Source organism: Athalia rosae, chromosome 3, assembly GCF_917208135.1.
Source record: "Athalia rosae chromosome 3, iyAthRosa1.1, whole genome shotgun sequence".
NCBI lineage: Eukaryota > Metazoa > Arthropoda > Insecta > Hymenoptera > Athaliidae > Athalia > Athalia rosae.
The window spans coordinates 7,918,710-7,942,151 of record NC_064028.1 but is presented as its reverse complement, the minus strand read 5'-3'; the positions used below and the strand labels follow the sequence as shown (position 1 = coordinate 7,942,151).

Genomic DNA, 23,442 nt, shown 5'->3' with positions numbered 1-23,442 from the left:
GCTTTGGCTACTGCAACTCCGGACCTTATTTTCCAAAGGGGCTGTTTCGCTAGTGGGAAAACCCAAACCGACCTTCCTCCACACGCCACCTGGCGTTTATAAAAATTACGAGCGCGAAATTTTTGAAAGTAAATCCGCAGAGTTATGGAATATCAAAAGTAAAATCTTCGATCAGCTCGATCTGTATAAGAACGGATCGAAATGGTTGTAAAACGGATGTGGGTTGAAATCAAAAAATTACACGATTTCAATAAGCGATTGGATTCTGAAAGATTGGAGGTCTCTCGAAGAACGAGGTTCTAGTAAAGCTGCAAATTCCGTTTTAACGGTTTCACAGATTTTTTTCCGAATCTCTGGCTGACAGTGCATCAACGACTTCATTAAACAGCCTGCACAAAGTAAAGAAAAAGATTCTCCGAGTTGAGCCGACAGGTGTGATCCTATTTCTTTCCACCCCTCCCGAAGATATAATGTGAACTTATGCGGAATTATGTCCCGTCGGCATGAGGTACACACCCCTACAAATCTATATTACCAAATGGTAAATCCCAACAAAGTTTTCGGTGATTCCACACTCTCGCGACAGAATGCGCAGCGAGAGGGATTGCAACGACGCGGGTAGAAGATGCTATTGATCCACGAATGAATAGTTTATAAGCCACCAACTCACAATAAGAAGAACGAATCGAGCACCATGAGAAAATTTCCGCCAAAGGTCGATTAATCTCCTTGTGACGCAATAATTAAGTTTGAAATTAATGATCCAGGACAGCGCGAACGCAGTCCTGACTACCAAAAATAATACGCCCGAGATACCCACATTAGGGGTATTCGCAAGGTTCAGCTCGACCGTAGTGCAATGGAAGAGCCTCGTCTTGGAGGAACCGCCTTGATGATCACGGTGTCCTCTGCGCCAGGTAAGTATGCTTAACGCCGGCACTCTCGGGTTCTTATATTTTCAGAATGAAATTTCGTCTGCGAGAAAGACCTTCTGGTTTCTGTGAACTGCGCCACCTAGGAGCAAAAGTAAAAAACCTAGGTCAACCACCACAAGTGTAAAATTCCCGAATTAGATATTAAGAACCTAACGTACTATGAGGTAAACTAATCCAGCAACTCATATTAGAGCTTCAAAAAAAGCAAAATCGATTCCAGCGCGTAATGCAAATAATCACAAATAGCTACAAGCATACAAGGTTCAGATATTCTCGTATGAAATAAACTTCTGAATCGAGTCACGAGTCAAGCTCAAAAATAGCTATTACCAAGTACTGATATTTCAGCGACTGGTCGTTACCACGTCCGATAATTAGCTTTCGGCTATACCGTCCATCCGTGCATGACACGAGCAAAATTAACGCATCGTTTGACATTGATAACTGATAAGCTTTCGCGAACTAATATGTTTCACCTAAAATTTTGGGACGGGCAAAAATTATTCACGCTCGATGTATGCGCGATAATTATGAAACGCACGATCATCGCGAAGAAAAAATTACCGGTCGTTGCATATGATAAATTGTATAATGATATAATTGAAGAGCGGTGAATCAAACGTGCACAATTTGCAGGAAAATCAAGTAAAGATTCGTGTTTGGAAACAAATATTATTCCAGCAACGAAATAGAATAACAATGAATATGAAGACGTGAACTACGGTGGACTTTTTGTTAAATGCTTTTTTTTTTCTTTCTCTTGAAGTAGATGAGGAATAAAATGGGGCAATTTAAAGGGTTTTTCGCGTTTATACAGTCTGCAATATATAAGCGAAGGGTGAGTGTGGCGGTTAGAATCCGAGGTAATAACCATATTTAAAGCTCTTTGTTTCACTTCTATTTTGGGTAAGCGGTTGGAATACATTTCCGCCATTTTATAATCGCCTTAGCACCTTATCTTGTAGCGTCCGGAGTCTGGTACAATCGTAACAACAGACACGAGTTCTCGGTTATGGGTTATTATAAAAGATGTATAGATTCTTATATGAAAACTGACGATTACCGCGTCTTCTAATCAAAAATGCAGATGTAAATATTTCAAGTGTAAAACTTATAATTATATAATACGTCTGTTCACGGGGATAGCTTTGAAAAATTCATCGGAATTCGACGCGGCATCGTTTTTGCTTTGCGGAGCAGCTAACGTAGTTACGGGGGTTGAAGGACATTAGTTAACGAAAATGGTTGCTAGTTGTCGCATTTTTCTTCTACCTGCGATGATTACAGTTTCACAGAGAGTTAATTTCATTACTTTCAAGCCCGAGCGGGCAAGTTTACTCAGCGAGGATTCCCGTGACGAGGGGGTAAAGAAAAGAGATATACCTACATGTAGATAGAGAGATAGGAAGGGCCGAGGGAAATCTTGACAAGGAATGCAAGGAAAAGATCGACAATGCCCCGTGATTTCTCACTCGCTGAATGCCGCCTAATTCTTTCGAATAATCGCATATTTTAAGAACTCTCGCCAATGATAAATGAAATTACGTTATACTTTTATGCTCGGCCTTCATTCATTTGCATCATCTACGAAGAAAAGTTCGTTACCAAACTCACGTCAATGCCACGTTGTTAGCCAAACTTTGAATCTCTCACCTCCTCCGCTAGTAACAAAATTTTCTTTTTCAAATTACAACAATAACGAAAAAAATACCGAATAACACCCATTCGATTTTACTAATGAACCTTAATATGGTTATCGCGAGTTTCGAGTGTTGGAAAAAATAAAAATATAAATAAATGATTATCAAAATATATACAGGTGATAAGTTGAAAATTGCATAAGGGAATCCGGTGAAGTGTTGGGTTTAAAACTTAAATTAAGTCTGGCCGAATGGTAAGGCGCAGAGAGAATGTTGTAGTTTATCTGTCGGGACATTAGCGTAGTGAAATATGTTCGGCGTTAGTAGTACCTATGGGGGTTGAGGGAGGGGGCATATAGTGTATAACTTGAAATCAAGATTCAGCTGAAGTTGCGCGCGAGAGCATCCTTCCTGTTAAGTCGTCTGTGAAAATACTAATTATTATACTGATTATTAATACGAAAAGTTTACTCGCGGATGAGAGGTAACAGGGAACGAAGCAAGGAGGAAAATCTGCTGCGAGTGTGTTACCAACATTCGTGGCGTACGTAAGGTATAGTTGCTACCTACTCGACATCAACTTTAACCGGGAATGAGGATAGGGTACATAAGGGGGACACGGGAAGCTCTGAGACCTTCTCATACTCCACAGAGCTGTTGGATTATGCTTAGATGTAATTAAACCTTCATTATGAGCTCGCCAATTAAGATGCTAGGCCGCGATTCAAAAATATTATCCCCCTCTCTTACCTATATAAAGTTCAAATTCAACTTTTCACCACGTCCAGCATTACGCTATTCTCGTTTCCATTAACTACAGGGTAACTAACTACTCGATGAATTCCAGTAACGAAGTAAATGTAAAACCATTCTAAAACATACGGTGATTTATTTTCCATTTATACACCATCAATCATTGACTCGTAATCTTTCTTTTTTGGCATGACATTCATTCATAAGTAGTTTGAATGCTCATTGAACTCAAGCAAGTGTAGCCCTTTGATTATTCTTCACGATTTCAACAGTGATGTCTTCGGCCCTTGAAAACTTCGCGTAGCTGAAAATGTTTAAAAAACATTAATAATGATGCTGGGCCTTGAAAATATGTATACATTCTACTTACATTTTGTCGTATTTGAACTTTTCACTAGCACTCAAAGAAGGTCCCGTGCAAGCCAATGCTTCGATTAAATGCCTTTGAGTTACGTTTGCATTCATCACTCCAGAGTTCTTCTCACCTTTCTGGAAATAAGAAGTTTAAAATTGACACACCATATCGATTCAAACCAATTTCTATCGGAAGAATGTGACGTATAATATAGCTGTACAAATCGATATAAGACAAAACAGATAAAGAAAGTTCAGATTATGACATGATAGTAAGAAAGAGGATATCGATAATAATTATTTGGTTATTCGTTGATGGTAAGGAAGCTAAGTTCATGACATCAGTAAGTCATGATGTGGAGGTATCCCACATGTGTGTCGGTAACCAGGAATGAAAGTTTAACTACGCCAATGAGCTGGGCGGAGCAGGAGGTTGAATTCGTATATCAGGCAGAAGGTTGACGATTTATGATTGAATTCTTTTATCTGGGACAGCGCGTACGCAGTCCCAACTACCAAAAATAATACGCCCGAGATACCCACATTAGGGGTATTCGCAAGGTTCAGCTCGACCGTAGTGCAATGGAAGAGCCTCGTCTTGGAGGAACCGCCTTTGTGATCACGGTGTCCTCTGCGCCAGGTAAGTATGCTTTGGTTCGTTGCTCGAGAGTACTTAAATTCTACTTATGGGTCTTTGGCTGTGAGAAAATTTCGTCGACAGTCAATCCCAAGCGCAACGTAGCGGTTGTAGTAAGAACTACTAGAAAGTAGTCCTCCGCATGCTCCAAGAGTGCAAATGTGTGTTGCACATGTATATGACGTATATGACGAATTCCCGATTACGTGTCGAGCGTTATTTTATGCAGCGAGATGTAGACGAGGAGAGAAGCGTCTTATGAAAAAAAATTTCATGCATACTTTTTGTTTATTCTCAACATTTTTGGTTTAATCTGCAGTAGACGATGCAATGCAAAAATCTATTTGCATTTGAAAAAAAAGTCGCTTACATATGCAATTGCATTATAAGCAATTGAGTTTGAAATTGAATATTACATTATATTGACTGTAGCCTTATGCGCGATTTGGAGGAGAAACTTTAATAATTAGATCATACAAGAACAAGTAAATCAACAGTATTATTGCCAAGTTATAGGTTTACAAGTAGAGACACATTGCAACGCGTTTACTACATATACAGGTACACGTATTACGAACATCGCGACTCCTCCAATTTGCAGAGCAGCGATATTATATCGTAAGACGGAAAGGGGTGGAGGATGGTAAATACGGAATCAGATAGTTCACGGCACACAGAGTGGCTTGTTCGAAGCAATGATTAGAAACTGTGTTAATTAGACGAGCCTTGCTAATGTCACCATCGCATTCGCATTAGTATCCCCTCATCCCCTCACGCACATTTTGCTGCAATAATTCCTTCTCATGCTCAATATTGAGACCAGAAAGTTAGTATTTGTGTTACAAAATAAAATATAACGAATTACATATTAGAATAAAAGTCTGAACATTTAAAACGCGTGAATCCTTAAATCGATGAGAAAAGAAAAAATAAATTTTCAATTGACAATTATTACTTTTTCCTGCTCCGAAAAATACGAAAATCTGTTATTTATTATTTTGTGACAAAGACAAAAAAAATGCACTTCAATTTTAACACTTACCAATTTTAGTTCAGCCAAATTTTCTTCAAGAGCGCAGATCTTGCCTTGAGAAATAATAGCATTCAAATCAGCTCCTGAAAATCCATCTGTTTGGGCTGCCAAGGTTTTGAAATCAAGAGAGCTGGTATCTAGCTTCTGTGACCTGCACAATGCTGTTAGTATTTCTTCTCTTTCATCCTGCAAATAGCGTAAGTTTATTTTTGAGACCCTATTACTGTAAACTAATACCAAATGAGCATTTATTTGATTACCTCATTAGGTAACGGACAGAACAAGGATTTGTCCAGACGACCTGGACGAAGAAGCGCTGGGTCCAATAGGTCCGGTCGTGAGGAGGCAGCGACAACAGCCACCCCTTCCCTGCCTTCGACACCGTCCAATTGAGCCAGAAATTGATTTACGACACGATCAGTTACGCCAGTGCTGTCATGACCACGCCTGGGAATCAACAAAGTAAAGAACACAGATCAGATTTCCAGGACTCTATTTTCAGGAAAACAATTCTTTTTGTTTCGGTCATCAACATACCTTGGCGCAAGACTGTCAAACTCATCAAAGAATAATACACAGGGTTTGGCACTGTTTGCTCTGTAAAACAGAATGGGGGGCAATCAAATTTGATGTTTCTATATCATTGTAGAATAAATATTACCCACTTTTCGAATACGTTGCGCACCGCCTCTTCACTAGCTCCGATATATTTCGAAAGCAACTCCGGGCCCTGGAAATAAAATCAAAGATTCAATTAAAGGTGAGATTCTTAAAACTGACAAATCTAATATTTTGCTTGAGACATGAATAAATTCAGATTCTCTCTAGAGCCTCACCTTGACGCTGATAAAATTTAACCCACATTCCCTGGCGATAGCCCCAGCAAGCATAGTTTTTCCAGTTCCAGGTGCTCCATACAGTAACACTCCACCTTGATGTTTTATTGGTGCGTTCTTGAATAGCTCTTGATACTTCAAAGGCCAATGAAGAAGTTCAATCAGTGATTGCTTCACTTCTGCCAATCCCCCTATATCTGACCATGCGTGACCCGGTCCCGAGTACAAGTTGATGCCTTGCAGAGAGATTGGCATGGAAGACTCTAAACCTTTGGATAGGTCTTCGTCATAGAGTATTAGAGGAACTTTCGAACCACTCTGAACTATGAAAAAATAGTCAGGTAAGTTATTCTAAACGGACCTATCATTTCTATAAACGGATTCAGAGAGGTGATACAAGTGTTTATATATTTACCATGTCGTTTCCATGCCGTAAAAGCAGCCTTATCTGCAAAGTTTATCAAGTCCTGTGCCATCCACCCTTCTGTTTTGTTGCCATAATGATCCCAATTAATACCGTTAGATACTTTCAATTTTTTGTTCAAAGCTAGTTTTAAAATATCCACTCTATCCTCCTGCAGATTGAGAGAAAATCATGAAAAGTTAATGTATAACCAATTATTTTCAGCACGACACTGACCTTTTCAAGCTCAGGTAGTGAGAGGATAGTCCTAAAGAAGTGAATACCACGAGGAGCAACTATTTTTCGATTTAATTTGTTGGTGTTTTTGCATGTTGCTACAACTGATACATAATGAGCCATTTGGCACTCCGTTATGACTTTTATCAACATATCAGCCGTCCTGTTGATTATTGAATGGGATGTGAAACTTCATAAAATTCATATCTTTAATTGATTTCATAATTACCTACTACTTTAGTGTTGGAAACATAGATTACCTAGCAGTGTTAATTGAATTTGGAGTATTTTCTTCGTCATCTAACGCTCTACCTGCTATACTTTCCAAGTTGTCAATGAATAAAATAGAAGGTTGATAGTAGGTGCATTCTACGATAGCTGACAGGAACGTTTTATGTAGTATCTCAACTTTTTTGCCTATCAGTATTTTTTACACAATTGATCAATCATCAGCTCAAGAATAAAAAATCGTGAGAGTGAAAATAAAATGTACCTTTCAATGCTTTGGCATCAATCATTTGCACGTAAACAAAGTTTGGATGTTCTGAAAAAGCCTCTCTCAAAATTTGGCATATGGTCGTCTTTCCGCTTCCTACTTTACCACATATCAATATATTCTCCCGGTCATACTCAGAGTCCGAAGTCCTATCTATTCCCAGGCTCAATTTTAAGACACACTGGCAGTCTGATAAAATAGATTTCAGGCCGCTGAAACAATTGCCGCAATTGTTAAAAATGATTATACATTATTTATTATTTTAGAAAAGCAAAAAACGTGTAATCACAAAATATTCTTCATAGCATTCGAACGAATGAAATTGAAACTCACCACATCGATACATTGAGAGAAGTAATGCCTTCAGGTTGTTCTAGGTTTTCCATTTGATTTTCTGAACTTGGTACAACATCATTTATGTGAAACATAATGTTCCTCAAGTCATAGGTGTCTATTAGAGCATATAGAGTTTGTAGTGGAAGTATTTGTACTCTGCAAGACTTTTCGTTTGACAGAATGAGCTCAGTCGATGAATTAAGTAGCAGCTTGTTATATTTGGAACGTTCTTCAAAATATTTCTCTACATCCTGTTGTGATACCAAGTTTTTCAAAGGGATAATTTTCAACGCGGTAATAGGTCCTTCTGAATATTTTATGAGCTCTAATGTTACTTTAGCTCCAATTTTCAATTTCAAATTATGCCTCAAATTCTTCGATACATAGATACTTTGATGGACAGAATTATCAACAAAGTATTCTTTATTGATATTATTTGAGCAGTTTCTCAAGAGATCTTCAAGAACAAACAACCTAGCTACTATTTCTGTAGCTAAAATGAACTCGGATGCGTTTTCATCTCTCAAAAAATTAGAGTTAGTTACTTTAACGAATTGTACGTTTTGTTTGACCTTCTTCACTCGGCAATATATTTCCTTAGATGATGAAGTTACTGAGAAATTGCTAGGCAAGAAACATCTATGAATGAAGATGTTATATGGTTGTCTAAGTAGCGAATCTGCGGTGCTCATCTCATCAGCATTTTCATATTCTTGTAAAGGCAAAACTCGGAATGTCTGCACAAAATATTTTTTTGAAGTTCTCTGCAGTATTTCCTCAACAGATTCTTCGACTTTTTCTGCTTCCAAGTTTTGAGATCCAGAGAGCTGCTCAGGCACAAGATTTTTTAAAAAATCCCAAACTTTGTTCTTAGATTTTTCCCCACTATTTTTCGATTCAAAGTTTCTTTTACCTTCTTTTTTGTTTTTAGGTAGCGAAACTGATATCTCTGTGAACTGCTCGAGCCTTCCATATTTGTAACTAGGCTCCAGAGACTCTGAGTTTACAAATAAAAGTAGCGTTTGATTTAAGTGATTGATATAATTGGTGGAGTGGTTCAAGTTTCAGTAGAATCTACTCACCAACGCTCAAAACGATGGACAAAGACCTTGATACCCAAACAACAATTTCTTGATTCACAGCTACAATATTGATCTGGCTCAATAACGACTCCTGTATTTTGGTGCTCTGTAATTCCTGAATAATTACAAAACATTGAGTACCATTTTTCAATGCCCAATACAGCAGTAATTGCAACAGACAGAAGTCCTTTGAGCGCTTTCTGGTGTTCAAACGAATGCATGGATCACAGAATATTGAACCTGAATTAAAGTTGAAACCTACCACGATCTCCCAGTCTTGAGAGCTTCTGGGAACAACAACAACATTGGCAACGGAGGCAGGTTGAAGTTCACATGAGACAAGAATATCGTCTCCTTCCTGGAAGCCCAAGGCCCTTGCAAATGTTGCGCTAAGGTTCAGAAAACCATCTGCACTGTGCCGAGAATGCCATGAGAAATAAAAATCTCGATGTTCATGCGTCACCTTAGCAATACCAGACTGAAATAAATACAGAAATGAGTTATTACAATAGCATTCATTAAGGAACAAAATATTTAATGTTTCAGAATAAATTTGTTGTGGAATAAATTTGTTACTACAAAATGACAATCAAGGTTTGAGCTACATAAATAGTGAATTTCAAATTCAACAATCAGAAACAATATAGGGATATAACTTGGGATCGGTACACCTACCGGTCATATGGCCAACTTCGTTTTGAAATACATTATAATCCACAAAGCAAGATGCAGGCAAATGGAGCTGATGGTGGTTGGTTATGATCATTACGTAACGACTGGTATTTACTGTTATAAAACAATGAATGAACAATTCTTATGCCCATGGTCGTGAATGATAATCAAAACATGTGATGGGGATTTTTTTTGGACATCTGAATAGTGATGAAAATGAACAAATCCTACCTTTGTGGTTAACCTTCTATGCCATGCATCAGGTAGATAAATAAAACAATTCTGTACGGTCACGTATTTAACCGTAAATCTTTCAGCCTGCATTGTCATGGAGATTAAATATAATTGCAAAGGTATACACTCTTAAGTGATATTATAAGAAAAAAACTTATCCAACTAAACGCAGGATATTGTATATTAATCCGCAGATAAAAGAGCATCGCTAATTATCGCAGCTATATAAAAAAAAAAATCACAATAGCTACTTGTTGCATGATGATACGTGTCTGTCATTATCATCAGCGGTAATTAAACATATCTATAAATATGCTGTGTAAACGTAACTCATTAAGATGGATATTTATTTCTCAAATGTGTGGCTGACATCCGTTTTCATCGGTATAAGCATTTTCTAAAAGAAATCGGATTGTACGTTTGGCACGAACAGTCTATAATCTACGGCCGCCATCTTCTGGAGTTCTGGATTCGTTATTATTTTGTTTCCTGCACAATCCGACAGATACGGGGGCGCGTGAAACGGAGCTCTACGATTGGTACTGGATTGGTAGAAACAAAATCATCCGGCCAATCAGGGAGCTCAAAATCCCTAACTGTGATATTTTGAACCAGCGTCAACTTCAGTTGCTCTTGAGGCAGGACGAGTGGAAAGTGAATTAACGTACCAGTTAAGGATCTCCATAAATGAAAGAAACTATTCACCTGGGACGAAAAGAACAAATAATATAATTAGAGGTAACGGCTCTTGAGCTGCCCGTCTATAAAATCCGTAAAAAATCCCTACTAATGAGCCGCAATAAATTAATTAATGATACGTTATTTTTGCGACCATGAAAATGGTGGCCTCATACCCTAAAATTGAAGGACCGATCCTTGTTTACATCCTAACTTTTTTATCGTTTTTTCATCACTTAATTACACCCTTGAGCTTCTTCTGTGACCGTGGCATTAAAAATATTTTCATTATAACGAAATTCTGGAGATAATTAATTTCCCGCGTATTTATGTAGTTACCACCGACCACCCGGGACGCTCATGCGTTAGGGCCAATAAAATTTAGAAATTTCCAAGATTTCTGACTCGAGTCCATAAAGAGACCTGGCTCTAAATATTGTTTGGACATTACCATGGCTATTTCAATCTTACATCGAATTTCAACAGAGTATTTCGTCCAAAATTCTCCACAAAATACTAGTCAGCCTACTTTTCTTTCTCGCACGTAACACGTCTCCAAACTCTCACAGGAATTAATTTCTCTTACTTTGTATGTATTACTACATATGGTAGATGTCTTTGACGCCCTCAGCACCCGGGGAATTTTATAACGGCTCCTTTAATTTATTTGTTCGCGAAAAAAGCCTTAATTCTGTAGTGGTTGCGAGCTACGTGAATACATAAATTTATTTTATTTACTCGATATTGCTATTACTATTATTATTGTTGTTATTATGATCATTATTATCTGCATTGTTGTTCGGTTAGTTTATGCTTTTAGGTTATACCGTTGCATGGTCACGTGATAAATGATCGGCCCTAGTGATAAAATTCGATATTCATTTTGGATAATGATCAAAATATACGTATAACAATTTAGATCAAAATAAAAAAATTACTACGTGATGCAAAAAGAGAAACTTACAAACATCGATTAAAAATTTGTCGAAAAATAGCGAGGTGGAAAACAAAAAGAACTGAAGTTCAGCAGAGTTTGTAGTCTGTCAGCTTGAGTTGTGTTCAACATAAATTCATTGTTTCGCAGACTTGTTCGGGGAATCGTCAAAGATCACCCCCTCAACGTATTAAAAAAAAATGGCTCCAACCAAGATGTTGAGTGGCCAAAATAAACAAAATGCCACAGCCATTGTAATACGTAGGGGAATCATAACTCGAAGTCACAATTCACTGGCTAATGCCAAGCAGTCTGCTGCTGTCAAAGATCCAAGAGTAAAACGAAAAGCTGACGGTTCACCTGTGAAAGATAAAGTAGCCAAACGATCAGCCCTTGGAAATATCACTAATGTAAGTAGATGAGACAGACCTAAACAGATTGACAAATAAAGAATACGAATCATGAGACTCAGAATCATTCATTAATTACCCTGCTCTGCTTTGTTAATTTTAGGCGATTGGAAAATCTTTAGGCGCACAGATTCAAGAAGCAAAAAAAGTAACAAAGAAAGTAGCTATCCAGAACAAGCCGGCGACAAACACTCTGCAATCAATAGGAAAGATACCAATTAAGCCTGACAATGTGGTACCAGTCAAAGCAAAACCACCATCTCGGGTCCCAGCTAAAAAGAAGGAAGATGATAAGGTAGAAATACCGGCCAAAATAGCTAATGTCAGACGCAGTTTAGATTTGGAAAAATCTGAAGACAGTTCGCTGTATGTCAGTGCCTTAGAAGATGCCGACGAAAGTTTAAAAAAATCCACGCGCAGTAATTCCCGGGTAATTCTTTAGAAAGCTGGCTGCAACTATTCAACAAGGAATTCGCGAGTAACCCATATAATCTTTTTCTTGTTCTTTTCTTGCTCCCGCCTAAGGTTGAGAGTAAACAAGACTCCAAAACTCCTGCCAAATCCGAAGAGCAACCTAGAGCCTCGTCTATACCGAAAGAACCTGCTCTGTCCATTGCAGCACGTCTGGACGCACCTCCTGACACCAAGTTACCTCCAGGAGTACAGTGGGACTTTGATGCTGAGAATTGGTCCGATCCCTACCAAGTATCTCATTATGCAATGGATACCTTTAACTATCTCAAAGGCAGAGAGGTGAATAACTAACTACCTCTTATCAACTGACATTCACTCCGTCCTTTTGATCCTAAACAGATCCTATATTCTGTTTCCTTTCTAGCATCTGTTCCCGATCGGTGATTACATGGAAAGACAAGTGTGTTTATCGCCATGGATGAGGTCTCTATTAGTCGATTGGATGGTCGAAGTACAAGAGTCTTTTGAATTGAACCATGAGACTCTATATTTAGCTGTTAAATTAGTAGATCTTTACCTGACCAAAGTAACAGTCGGAAAAGAGACCCTCCAGCTCTTAGGTGCCGCCAGTTTGTTCATCGCCAGCAAGTTTGACGTGAGTTTTTTCCTGTAACTAGTACTGTTACCGTTGATGGATGAATAATTTGGCTTTTCATCTACAGGAAAGAATCCCACCAATGGTTGACGATTTTTTATATATTTGTGATGGAGCGTACACGCGACGAGAGCTAACTAGAATGGAAATAAACGTTTTAAAGATAGTAGACTTCGATCTAGGCATTCCTCTGTCATATAGGTTCCTCAGAAGATACGCCCGGGTTCGTATTGAACTGTTCTATAACCTTTGCTGTGATAAAAATTTTTATCGATTCATCAGTTCCTGATAACAATACTCTTGTCTATAGTGTGCTAAAGTTTCTATGCCAACCTTGACCTTGGCTCGTTACATTTTGGAATATTCACTGATGGACTACTCAACAATAATGTACAGCGATAGTAAAATGGCAGCAGCAGCCTTATTTATTGCCCTTCAAATGAAGGATCTTGGTGGTTGGAATGCAACGCTTGAATATTATACTGGTTTTACTGATGGAGATGTCAAAGAAATTGTGTTGGCATTGAACCAAGGTTTACACCGGAAACCTAAAGAAGCATTAGCTACAGTACGCAACAAGTACAGCCATAAGTGAGTTCGTTAGCTCTTCATTGTAATACCTCATAAATAGCAGTCTGGTACAAAATTTGATACCTTATTTTTGTTTCAGGATATTTTTCGAGGTCGCAAAAGTGCCACTGAAACAAGTATTAGATATATAGTTAGATTCGTAAGTACTGTATTGTTGATTGTAGGTAGTTAGATATGGGGCTTGACTGGTCTTTTTTTTTATATTGTTTTTTTTTTTTTAATACGAACAAGCCTAACTTCAAATTCTAGCCTTATCAAATTTGTAGCTTACCTAAACCATGACGAACCCTCAACATTGAATAATTACTTGAATGTACTTCGTTTGAAGTGAAGGAAAGAAGATTAGATATTTCTAAACCAACCCAGTTGCTGTCCAGCTAAGCTTCGTTTTTCTATCTCCACTTTTCTTCTACCTTTTTTTTTAAACGGAAAAAAAAACCTCACATACCATTGACGCGTGAACTTTAACAAGTTTTTACAATTTACATACAGCTTTTAAACGGCGGGATGAATCGAAAGCTAATTCTATTATATACATATATATATATTCTTTTATTCTAGACTATTTATAGACACTAATATTTCCATGACACTCTACAGTCTCAGTATTTTTTTAGGGTATTTCAACAACCCACCTTTTTCTCTGTTTTTGTTGAAAAATTTATTATCCCGACGACACACGCTTGTTCATCACAAGGAACTCATTTGTGACGTTGAGTATACATATACATTTTTTTGTTCTACTCACGAGGTCGAAATATCTCTATCTGTCTTTGCAATTGAATTTGATTTGTTTTTTTTTCTATTTTTATATTTTAATACGTTGAATAAAATTGATAATTATTATTACGATAATTAGAATAATAATGTTGTTCTTAGGGAATACTATTGAAACATTTGGAATTGTGAGAAAGTTAACCGAAAATTGAATGATTATAAAAAGAAAAATAAAAAGAGATTCTAGTGTGCCGCATTGATATGCAATATATGTCGCACTTCTATACAGACTGACGATGGTAAAAAAGTCCATACCACGACGGTATGAAACAATAAGAAAAAATACGAACATAAAAACTTTTAAGTGCTACACTTTTGTGGAGCACCGTGACAAATTTTGGCACTCACATTAATCAAAAAAATGAGATAAATAGTGAAATAAAAATAACAAAAGTCCCCTCAAAAATTTCTAGAGCTTGGGAAAGTCAGTCCATATAATTTTTGACCGGCTTTCATTTAATTCCTCTTTAACCTTTACCATCTGTGATAAATCTATCAATATTAATTGACCAATTCCCGACTGACCTAACGTTAACATAAATTTTAACTATCATTAGTTAATTATAATTCTTTCCTAGCGTGTGGAAATTTATTAATCAAAATTAAATACCTTTACTGGGCAAAACGTCACAGATCTGGACAAGCCTCGACGAATATTTTTTCTATAGATGGGTAGATGTGTTAAAATATACATATAGTGTAATTTTCAAAGTTTGACTACAAGCTGTGTATATACAAAGCTTTCGAAATTGCTAAACTGGCACGATGAGGTGAAGTTCTTCCACTGCGGAAAGATGAAACGAAAAAAAACCGTACATATATCCGCAAGTCATAGCCCCCCTAAAATCTGGAATTACTCCCTGTATATATTAATGATATTAATGTAATTGTATGTCCATTTTTGCCATCAATGAATGTACTATGGTCTATTTTTATACGATGTGTGTGTATGTGAATTATTATAAATGAATACATAATTTAATTAATAAAATCATGACATGTGAATCTGTCTATTAATACTCTATTCTCTGGCTATCATCTTTCTGCAGTTGTTTTCTAAATACCAAGCACCAAGTATTATGCGCTTTTTTCTAATTATTGTTATCCAGAGTCCGTGAAATCATTTTAGTAGCGCGGTTGGGTTGCTGCCTTCAGCCATACTCATTTCGTTAGTGTAACAAAATGATATCTAACTAATAAAAAACCTTTAAACCCAGCACTAAATTTTAATCAGCAAACACAATGAGAATTTTTAATAGTTTTAGTTAAAAATTGAAACAATTTTAACGAGAGTCCTTTATTAAAACAGAATGGTTATACAATAGACAGGGCAACATGGATATATTAACAATAACTCTTATAAATTTGTAAAAAGCAGGTACTTTAGTTATTGAAATAAATATGTTGAGAATAATTTAATTTTCGTACCTAGAATAAATGTTTGATGAAAAATCATCAAGCGTACTCCACTCATGTAATTTTTACGAAAATTCACGATGGTTGTATTTATTTGAATTTACTTATAGGGTTTTACGTTAGACGTCTATAATATTATTTATCATCCATCTTCTGAAACGAGGCTCAAGATGTTGTTCTGATGAATAAACTCAATGAAATTAAAATTTTCACTGACAACACATTAATGGAGTGGTAGTAATTAGATTCTGAATTCTCGGTTTCTTTTCTGATCAGACAAATAATCATGTATGAAGAAAAGTGAAAAGTCGTATGACATGAACTCTTGTATCCTTTTGTGGATTACAGTGATGAGCAAGCTCAAATAAATCTTAAGAATAACTATCCTGTAGCTTTTCATTGCGCTCTATACATCATCGAATTAGTTACATTTCTTCGATCCATATTTGTCAAATAATAGTTACAGTGACCAGAAAAATATTGGGGGAGATTTCGCTCAATTATTTTCAGCTACTAGACATAGAAGATATTCATGTGGCTTACAAAATACGTACGCATACTATAAATAGATTAATACAATATCATATCACAATTCTTCAGTCACAACTTACACCTGGGACCAGAATGAATCCATGTTCTATGTCTGACGTAGCTCTGAAAACGTTTGGAATTTGCCTATCTCAACTTGAAAAGTGTACAATAATTCTTGTCGTCTGATATTTTTTATATCAAATATTGATACCTAACATCTGATTTGGCCCTGCTGCTACAAATGCAGCGATATGCTTGAACATTTACGTCAGGGTTGACGGCGTATCAAGAAATTAGATGCGTTCATAATAATGACCTGTGTCTAACAGTTACTTCATAGTATTTATTAAATAATTTTCTACCCACCTGTGCTTTTTTTGAATTTATTGTTCCGACAACTCTGTCAAGAGGATTTTTCCATAGATGTTCGCCTAGCTTGTAATCGTTTACATCTGGGACATTCCTTTTTGCTTGATTTATGTTTACACTGAGTGTGAAAACATGCTCCGCATTGATCGCATCTGGTTACCTTTATCAGTTGCCAGGGAAAAATTATTTCCTTTGAGGAACACAATTCACACACAAATCCACGGGCTAAACAGAGCTGTGGAAATTATTAAAATATTTTTTTTATCCAACGTACAAATACCTAATAAGATGAATTTGTACTCACTTCACATTGCATAACGTGGTTACAACTATCCTGTACTAAATCCTTCAATCTGTTAGGCAACACTCCAGTTTTAACTTGTACAAAATCTTGAATAGCGTATACATGGGGATCATTTAACATGTATATCGGTTCTTTCTGTAAAGTTTCTTGCAATCTGTGAAAAATAATTCATTTATTTTTGTTTGCATGAGACTGTATTTCTGGGTACGGCAAATAGAAACTCACTCTTCAGCAAATCTACAGGTGAATAAGAGATCTTTCAGGTAAAATAGTTGCGTTCGTAATATCCTTGTTTTTTCTAATAGTTTTATACGTCTATAAAGCGTTGAATTCAAGTCATCTACTTGAAATAAGGGATCCGCCATCATTTGATCCAATAATCGGTAGGAGAAATTTGAAACAGGGTACCTGTGAAAAGATCAGTGAAAAGATTTCACCTGTATTTACTGAGCAACTTAATAAATAAGTTCCATTACTGGTGATATTCACCTGTTAAAATCCCATTTCGAGAGAACTTTTCCAGGTATCAAAGTGAGCTGGTTGGTGTGACATCCTGTACAAAAATACCTTCCCAAATATTCACAATATCGAAATCTATTTGCATATTCTACAGCAACTTTCATGCCACATCCAGCACACCTATAGTTTTGCTTGGCCATAAGTATCTTTCTCCTTTAAAACAAATTTATTTAATAGTTATTTATGTCAGTCTCAAGGGCTGAGATTAATATCTGTGAAAAACCTACACCGGTGGTGGTTGCGTGGTGAAAATTATTTGAGGTCTGGGTGGTGCCCATTCTATTGTTCCACGTAAAGCAGTTGCCTGCGTCATATCCTCATTCTCAGCTTCGTCAGGGCTGATAGGCCAACTTGTAGGCAAAGGTAGGAGCTGAGAAAATACAAGGATGTTTTTTTTGCAATAACGCTTACAAATACGATGTTCGAAGTTGCAAGTACATACATTAGGTCCGAAAAAGTTTACCTGTTGTGGAGCATCTTGCTCAGAGACGAGCCATTCTAATTCGCTAGCCCTAGGTAATTGTCTTTCGCTAAATCGTCTTATTAATGATAAAGCTACGCTTTCGGCAGATACAATGCTTTCCGTGAGGGTAGTCTCTGTGCCATATCTCGGTATGATCATCGTGTCAGCAGCTGCTTCTTCAAATAATACTTCCATTGACATAGAGACACCTACCAATTTGAAAAAAATATGAATACTGCTGACTAGAGCGATCCGGCTCTGACTTTTCTCAATGCCTGAAAAGTAAATTAAATAGCAACTATCAATTTATTACGAAATCAACTTGCCAGTATTGAAAACGTCGTCTGTTGAAGTACTGTCAGAAGTTGTCCCTGGTGAAGTGGATAACGGACTAACACTCTGATCCGTGGTAGTAGCTGAAATAAAATTTCATGCAATAAAAAAGTTCAATACAAACATATAGATATATCATGATTGTTGTATCAGAAGTTTGTTATTGTGATCTTACTATCTGTCTTTCCATCACTCAGAAGATCACGACACCATGCTCCCCTGAATTTCTCCTCTTGTCTTTGACGGCGCCGCAAACGGATCCGTTGTTTCAGATTATTAATTTCTTCGTCACTTTCTTCTATCGTTTCATCTGCCAAATTCAGCTGTTTGTTACATTTGACCTGGAAATAAAGCATAACTTTACTTTGACGTCCCATCTATATTTAGACGAATTTCTTAGGTCGAGAGTAATATCAACCTGCTCAATAGCTGCAATCATGGCCTCAGAGATACTGAAGTGTGCATTTTCCCTATCTAGCTCAGCATTAGCCCTGGAAAACTGAGCAGAAGACAGAAAACTGGTGAGGCTTTGACCCTCGAGAGGCTTTGGGAAGTATCCTGTAGCCATTGGCTGAACGCTACTGCCACCATCCTCCATGAAGCTTTTCTTTGGTGTTCTGAGATCTTTCTGACCGATCTCAACGCTCCATGATCTCGTAAATTCTGGAACAGATCCCGGCAGCAGTGATGTTCTTCTTTTACTAATATTTCTCTTTGATCCGCTTTTAGCCGCCTTGGTCAAATGTTTTAATTCCAAAACTATTGCTTTCTGTGAAGTGGTTAGCGACTCATTCAGACTATTCCCAGAGTCCTCGCAGTTTAGAGTATCCGAACTTCCGTCACTTGACTTTCTTTCTAGCTGTTTATCGTGTATAATTTTCACTTTCTTGCGACATTTTCTCGTAGGGCTACTTTTTTTAAATGGTTTCCCATCGACGCTGGATGTCGTACTTCTAGATTGTATGTCAGCATAGTTAACTTTGATTACATTGGCTAGTTTATATGATGGACTAGAGCCAGGTGAAGTGGTTCCTTCTTCGGTGTCGATAAAAAACTTTTTCGGACTCAAAGGTAGAGTAGAAATCGAGTTACAAAAACTCTCGTGGTTCTCATTTAATGTAGGTAGACTACTCCATACTTTCAGAGGTGAGTCAAGTTCGCTTTTTTTTATAATTGGCTCTGAATTGATTTTCACTTTTATTTCCTTAGAACCAGCACCTGGCTTCTCTAATACTGTCAGATCATCTATCGTTAATTTAGATGTATTATCAGGTCTCTCTACGTTGTAGTCTTTGTAACTATCCGTATTCTCTATATTCACAGTATTCCATTGCTTATATGAAAGGTTTGTGGGGTATGACGAAGACCTTCGATGTCTCTTAGGACTGTTCCTACCTAAATCCCAATTTGCTAGAAACTGCAACAGTAACGGAACATAGTTTTGAAAGTTAACATTCACATCTCTTATTCATTTTGGGGTGCAATTAATACTTACTAATGAAGGATCAATTTCTGTAAGTAATGAGGGTTGATTCTTTTCTACAGCTCTGAGACAGATCAGTGTAGCTTCAGCAAGCGTTTCTTGACACAAAAAAGCCCAAGATTCTAGGCAGGATGATAGATGTTCCTTGTCTGACAGAAGCCACGCGAGCTTCTGGGAAAGGGAATGACTCTCCAAGCTGTACATATTGATTGATTATTTTCATTGGTCAGAGTATTTTGGATGAAATATGAATATTATCGTTAGATAATTGCATGCTACAGGCATGTAGATTATGGCACATTAACCGATCAAAGATTAACAATCATGATTAAAGCATTATGACATAATCGAACCGATTTTATTCCATAAATAAGTTACATGCAGTCTGCGGTATTCTGACTTCTAAAGAACGCTGAGGCCTGTTTCTCCAGAGAAGAGATTCTGAAATAAATCATTGCAATCTGAGCAGCTGAATTATTCAAAGAGTACCTTTTATACAGCCATAACGAATCTTTTCGAGAACCTATCCTTGTGGGTAGATTGGAAAGATAGTCGTCAGACTCATGTACAGATGGTGAGATAGCAAGGGATGGTTCAAGCCAATTCAGTCCTCGAATAAAGACCCAGCAGTCTGGTTCTCCCTTATAAAAACCGATGAAAGAATAGCCATAAATACGTATCAATGACTAAGAAGTAAATTAGAGCACCGAATTCGCTTCTATTGTAATGTCACCGATAAAGGTAGCTATGCTACTTACTGTTGAATCAAAGACTCTGGTTCCATGCCTGAATATTCTTTCCATGCATTTGTGCAGTCGATTGAGTCCTCCGTATACATTCCAAACATTGGAAACTTGGCTAACTAAAAGTCCTTCAACAGTAGATCTCAGATATTGCAGGAGCTGCTGCTGTTCTCTTGTGTGTAGCTCTTGAGAAGAGATCATACTTTTCTAGAATAAGTTCAATGATGAAAATGAGTACGATCAAATGCAATTAATTTTTTACTTATTATCAGCAACTGTCTGTAGTGATCCCTTCTGCTACCACAAGCTTTAGTCTGATAATAATTATATTCTTCATGTACCAGTGATGCTAATACTATCAAGGCTTTATAATAATGAGACGATGAATCACAGATCATAGTGCATTCCTCTCTGATCTGACAGTGGAAACCAAGTATACATTAGTATTACGTGTACTACATTATACTACTATAAAATTTATAATCATTAAAAAGATACGCCTCTCCCAACTTCCTTCAGGATGGCGCGAGTAATGGTAGTGAAATTTTAGATATCATCAATCATAACTATGTAATCATCGATGCATGTTCTAGTTCAAAGCAAAAAAAATGCACCTGACCCTCAATGGTAGTGTACAATATACTCCCTAAAATTACCTCATCTTTTATCTGCAGGTTAATTAGGTCTAATTCCTGGCTCTCTAGAATTATACTGAACAGTAGTAACGAAAAACGCTCCCATATTTTGTAAACACTCGCTCACGAAATAAATTCATATGAATATGACGAATTTGTCGTCATTTGCCAGACAAGCTGGTGTGTGTGCAATTTGTCCGAAGTGAATAAGGTGGGGATGGGCAGACGCTCTGGAAACGTCAAACTCTGTCGGTAAATGTACGCACGTGGCCTGATCTAAAATCCTCAGAATCATATATTCAAAATACATCTATGTTAAAACCTAAAAAATTCTACAGAAAGACATAACAGGTACAAAAGGCTTCAATCTCGGGATGACCAAAAAATTTCACATGATGTTTTTTTGCTTTTAATGTAGTATTTTACAACATTTGTAACCGTTCGACCATTAATTACATTTCGTGACTGTGGAAGTAGCGACTTTTTAAGATTGAGTGAATGATATTCACTTTATGATGCTTCCATCTTTTTCGAGCTTTTCCCTGTCTACTACTCCCAGGGAACAAAGACAGACCAGTGCAGCACCTTGTTCCGCCCATTTTTTATTCTTTTCCCTATAAAAAAAAAGCGATTACAATTTTTACTCAAGATAAACCTGCATTTGCACTAAATTTATGTATGTCGTGTTTGAAGCTTGATGCACATACCAGAAAGAAGAGCTGTATTTTTTTCCATTTACCAAAACAACAGAACGAAATAATTTGTCCTCTTGTTCTGTGTGGTAGATAGGAATATTTTTTCTGTTGTCTTTCGTCCATTTCAAAAGCCTCGATTTGGGTAATTCTAAGTCATGCATGTAGCTGTTTCTTAGAAAAGCGCATTGTAACACGAACACGTCATCCTCCTCAAATTTCCTTTTCACACCTTTTCTATCTTCCAAAGATGTTGGGATTACCTGAAATCTGCCCTGGATACCACGATCCAGATACTCTTTTCGTTTTGTTCGGCAGTAGTCATCCATTTCCCAAAGGGAGCTGGCAACAATAATTAATACCAAGATTAGAATATCTCCAACATTTTATGGCTCTGTACTTTTACTCATAGTACAGTAACATTTGAGTATACTAATTTATGTATGAAGCCCACCATATTTGCTCAAGAGTTTGGGCCTCCAAAAACAATTTCCCCTTCGGAGTTTCTTGAAGTTCTCTGAGAATATTTTGTACACAATATTTGGTATTGGACGGGGCATTGTCATAATCTATAGCATACTTTAAATAAGCTTTGATGACATCATCGATTGGGAGTAGACCTTGCTTCCTGAAGATCGAACAATTCCATTCGGCAGCTCTGGCAATCATGACACTGCTGCACCCAGTTTCTTTTTTAAATTTAAAAATATCGGAATATTTTTCTATTTCCTTTGACCCTCCATTTGCAATAACTGGTATTGTTAGTTGCTTTGCTACTGCTTGTACAATATCTGAATGATTCATGTGCTGTGGCCTCTCATCTTTCGTTCTTCCATGTATAGCAATTGCAGATATTCCAGTGGATACCAGTTTCTTGCATAAAGCATAAGTTTCGTCTATTGTTGGGAATATTCTGATCTTACACGTGACTGGAATTGTTAGTCCTTTTACAAGAGTTACCAATATATTTTGAGCCTTCTCTGGCTGCTGAAGTAGTGCAGCTCCCATTCCACCAAGTATGGAAAACTTTTTAGGACATCCCATATTGATGTCGAGCCCAGCAATATCCTTCTCGACCATTTTACCCACTTTCAACGCTCTTTCAGCATCGCATGTTCCAAGCTGCAGTACGACGCATTTTTTCTCACGATTACAAGTTCGAAAAATGACTGTACCGTCTGTTTTATCAATAAAATCAACTGTCCCCAGAACATCTAGAACGAATCACAAGAAGAAAAAATTAGACGCTACAATGGAGACATTTTATAGTTGATTTCATATTTTCCGGGCAATCAGCAACAATGAGTAGGTAAAGTAGAATTACCGTTCTCTCGACGGATAGAGCGCAGCAATTTCCAGTCGATGAGTTCCTCTGAGTAAACAATATCAGCGCCATAGTCCAAGGCCAAAAGCCGCATGGGCAGCGTCCCAACGCGAACCATCGGTGCTAAGATTATTTTTTCACTGTAGTCAAGCATTGTCAAATATGTAGGCAATTTACAGTGCCGATTGTTTATAATTGGCCACTAAAACGACACGTTAAAAAAATATAACAACCAATCTCGCATGCTGATACTAATTGTAAGCTGGACGCTGTTATCACCGTTATTGTCTTGTGCTTTTGACTTCAAAAACTTTTTTATCTCCAACAAATGTCAAATCGACTCCGTTAAAAATGTTTTTTGACAGATGGCTCTGAGCACGTGCGTGCTTCTGACATCTACCGTGTTTTGTTATATCTTCTGCTAGACTGACAGATTGGGGATGCATTACCCAGGCTCACCCCACTGCTCACACTGCCATACCACTGCACATGCCACATAGCATACTGCTACAGGTTTCCGTTT

At 37.3% G+C, this 23,442-nt stretch overlaps 4 protein-coding genes and 2 non-coding genes across 12 annotated transcripts; 1 reads left to right on the top strand and 5 right to left on the bottom strand.

The window, feature by feature from the left end:
* Positions 1-763: 763 nt before the first annotated feature.
* LOC112694938 lies at positions 764-925 on the bottom strand. The gene has a single exon (XR_003150252.1). It is a non-coding gene; the product is annotated as a U1 spliceosomal RNA (small nuclear RNA).
* A 2,522-nt stretch (positions 926-3,447) lies between these two features.
* LOC105689984 (peroxisome biogenesis factor 1) lies at positions 3,448-11,311 on the bottom strand. Of its 3 annotated transcripts, XR_007277489.1 has the most exons (16): positions 9,646-9,784; positions 9,005-9,220; positions 8,743-8,857; positions 7,658-8,657; positions 7,322-7,536; positions 7,089-7,245; positions 6,829-6,991; positions 6,604-6,763; positions 6,189-6,511; positions 6,018-6,082; positions 5,890-5,949; positions 5,613-5,799; positions 5,362-5,538; positions 4,226-5,104; positions 3,699-3,817; positions 3,610-3,632 (listed from the first exon to the last, which is right to left on the bottom strand). XR_007277489.1 is itself a non-coding variant. In XM_048652262.1 (15 exons), exons 1-15 carry the CDS (start codon positions 11,294-11,296, stop codon positions 3,557-3,559), a joined length of 3,039 nt encoding a protein of 1,012 aa, XP_048508219.1. In that variant the 5' UTR covers positions 11,297-11,311; the 3' UTR covers positions 3,448-3,556. The 3 variants fall into 3 exon arrangements, 2 of the variants coding, with proteins under 2 accessions (XP_048508219.1, XP_012262867.2); XM_048652262.1 differs by lacking the exons at positions 4,226-5,104; positions 9,646-9,784 and adding an exon at positions 11,291-11,311 and having other exon boundaries at positions 3,448-3,632; XM_012407444.3 differs by lacking the exon at positions 4,226-5,104 and having other exon boundaries at positions 3,448-3,632.
* Positions 4,169-4,330, bottom strand: LOC112694939. Its single transcript, XR_003150253.1, has one exon. It is a non-coding gene; the product is annotated as a U1 spliceosomal RNA (small nuclear RNA).
* On the top strand, positions 10,049-15,521 carry LOC105689985 (G2/mitotic-specific cyclin-B3). 2 transcript variants are annotated; one of them, XM_048652266.1, is made up of 9 exons: positions 10,049-10,187; positions 10,264-10,386; positions 11,411-11,670; positions 11,774-12,100; positions 12,196-12,423; positions 12,509-12,739; positions 12,807-12,962; positions 13,050-13,330; positions 13,410-15,521. In XM_048652266.1, the coding sequence occupies exons 3-9, from the start codon at positions 11,461-11,463 to the stop codon at positions 13,459-13,461; spliced, it is 1,485 nt and encodes a 494-aa protein (XP_048508223.1). In that variant the 5' UTR covers positions 10,049-10,187; positions 10,264-10,386; positions 11,411-11,460; the 3' UTR covers positions 13,462-15,521. The 2 variants fall into 2 exon arrangements, with proteins under 2 accessions (XP_048508223.1, XP_012262868.1); XM_012407445.3 differs by having other exon boundaries at positions 10,078-10,386.
* On the bottom strand, positions 15,386-21,063 carry LOC105689991 (run domain Beclin-1-interacting and cysteine-rich domain-containing protein). 4 transcript variants are annotated; one of them, XM_048652263.1, is made up of 14 exons: positions 20,925-21,063; positions 20,284-20,475; positions 20,015-20,166; positions 19,538-19,721; positions 18,461-19,459; positions 18,218-18,383; positions 18,036-18,125; positions 17,710-17,918; positions 17,474-17,616; positions 17,217-17,399; positions 16,953-17,135; positions 16,728-16,881; positions 16,421-16,658; positions 15,386-16,177 (listed from the first exon to the last, which is right to left on the bottom strand). In XM_048652263.1, exons 2-13 carry the CDS (start codon positions 20,467-20,469, stop codon positions 16,458-16,460), a joined length of 2,850 nt encoding a protein of 949 aa, XP_048508220.1. In that variant the 5' UTR covers positions 20,470-20,475; positions 20,925-21,063; the 3' UTR covers positions 15,386-16,177; positions 16,421-16,457. The 4 variants fall into 4 exon arrangements, with proteins under 4 accessions (XP_048508220.1, XP_012262879.2, XP_048508221.1 ...); XM_012407456.3 differs by having other exon boundaries at positions 15,386-16,658; XM_048652264.1 differs by lacking the exon at positions 20,925-21,063 and having other exon boundaries at positions 15,386-16,658; positions 19,538-19,966; positions 20,049-20,166; positions 20,284-20,299.
* LOC105689969 (tRNA-dihydrouridine(20) synthase [NAD(P)+]-like) lies at positions 20,925-23,392 on the bottom strand. Its single transcript, XM_012407414.3, has 5 exons — positions 23,199-23,392; positions 22,920-23,121; positions 22,050-22,809; positions 21,611-21,937; positions 20,925-21,517 (listed from the first exon to the last, which is right to left on the bottom strand). The coding sequence occupies exons 2-5, from the start codon at positions 23,071-23,073 to the stop codon at positions 21,409-21,411; spliced, it is 1,350 nt and encodes a 449-aa protein (XP_012262837.2). The 5' UTR covers positions 23,074-23,121; positions 23,199-23,392; the 3' UTR covers positions 20,925-21,408.
* Positions 23,393-23,442: the final 50 nt, after the last annotated feature.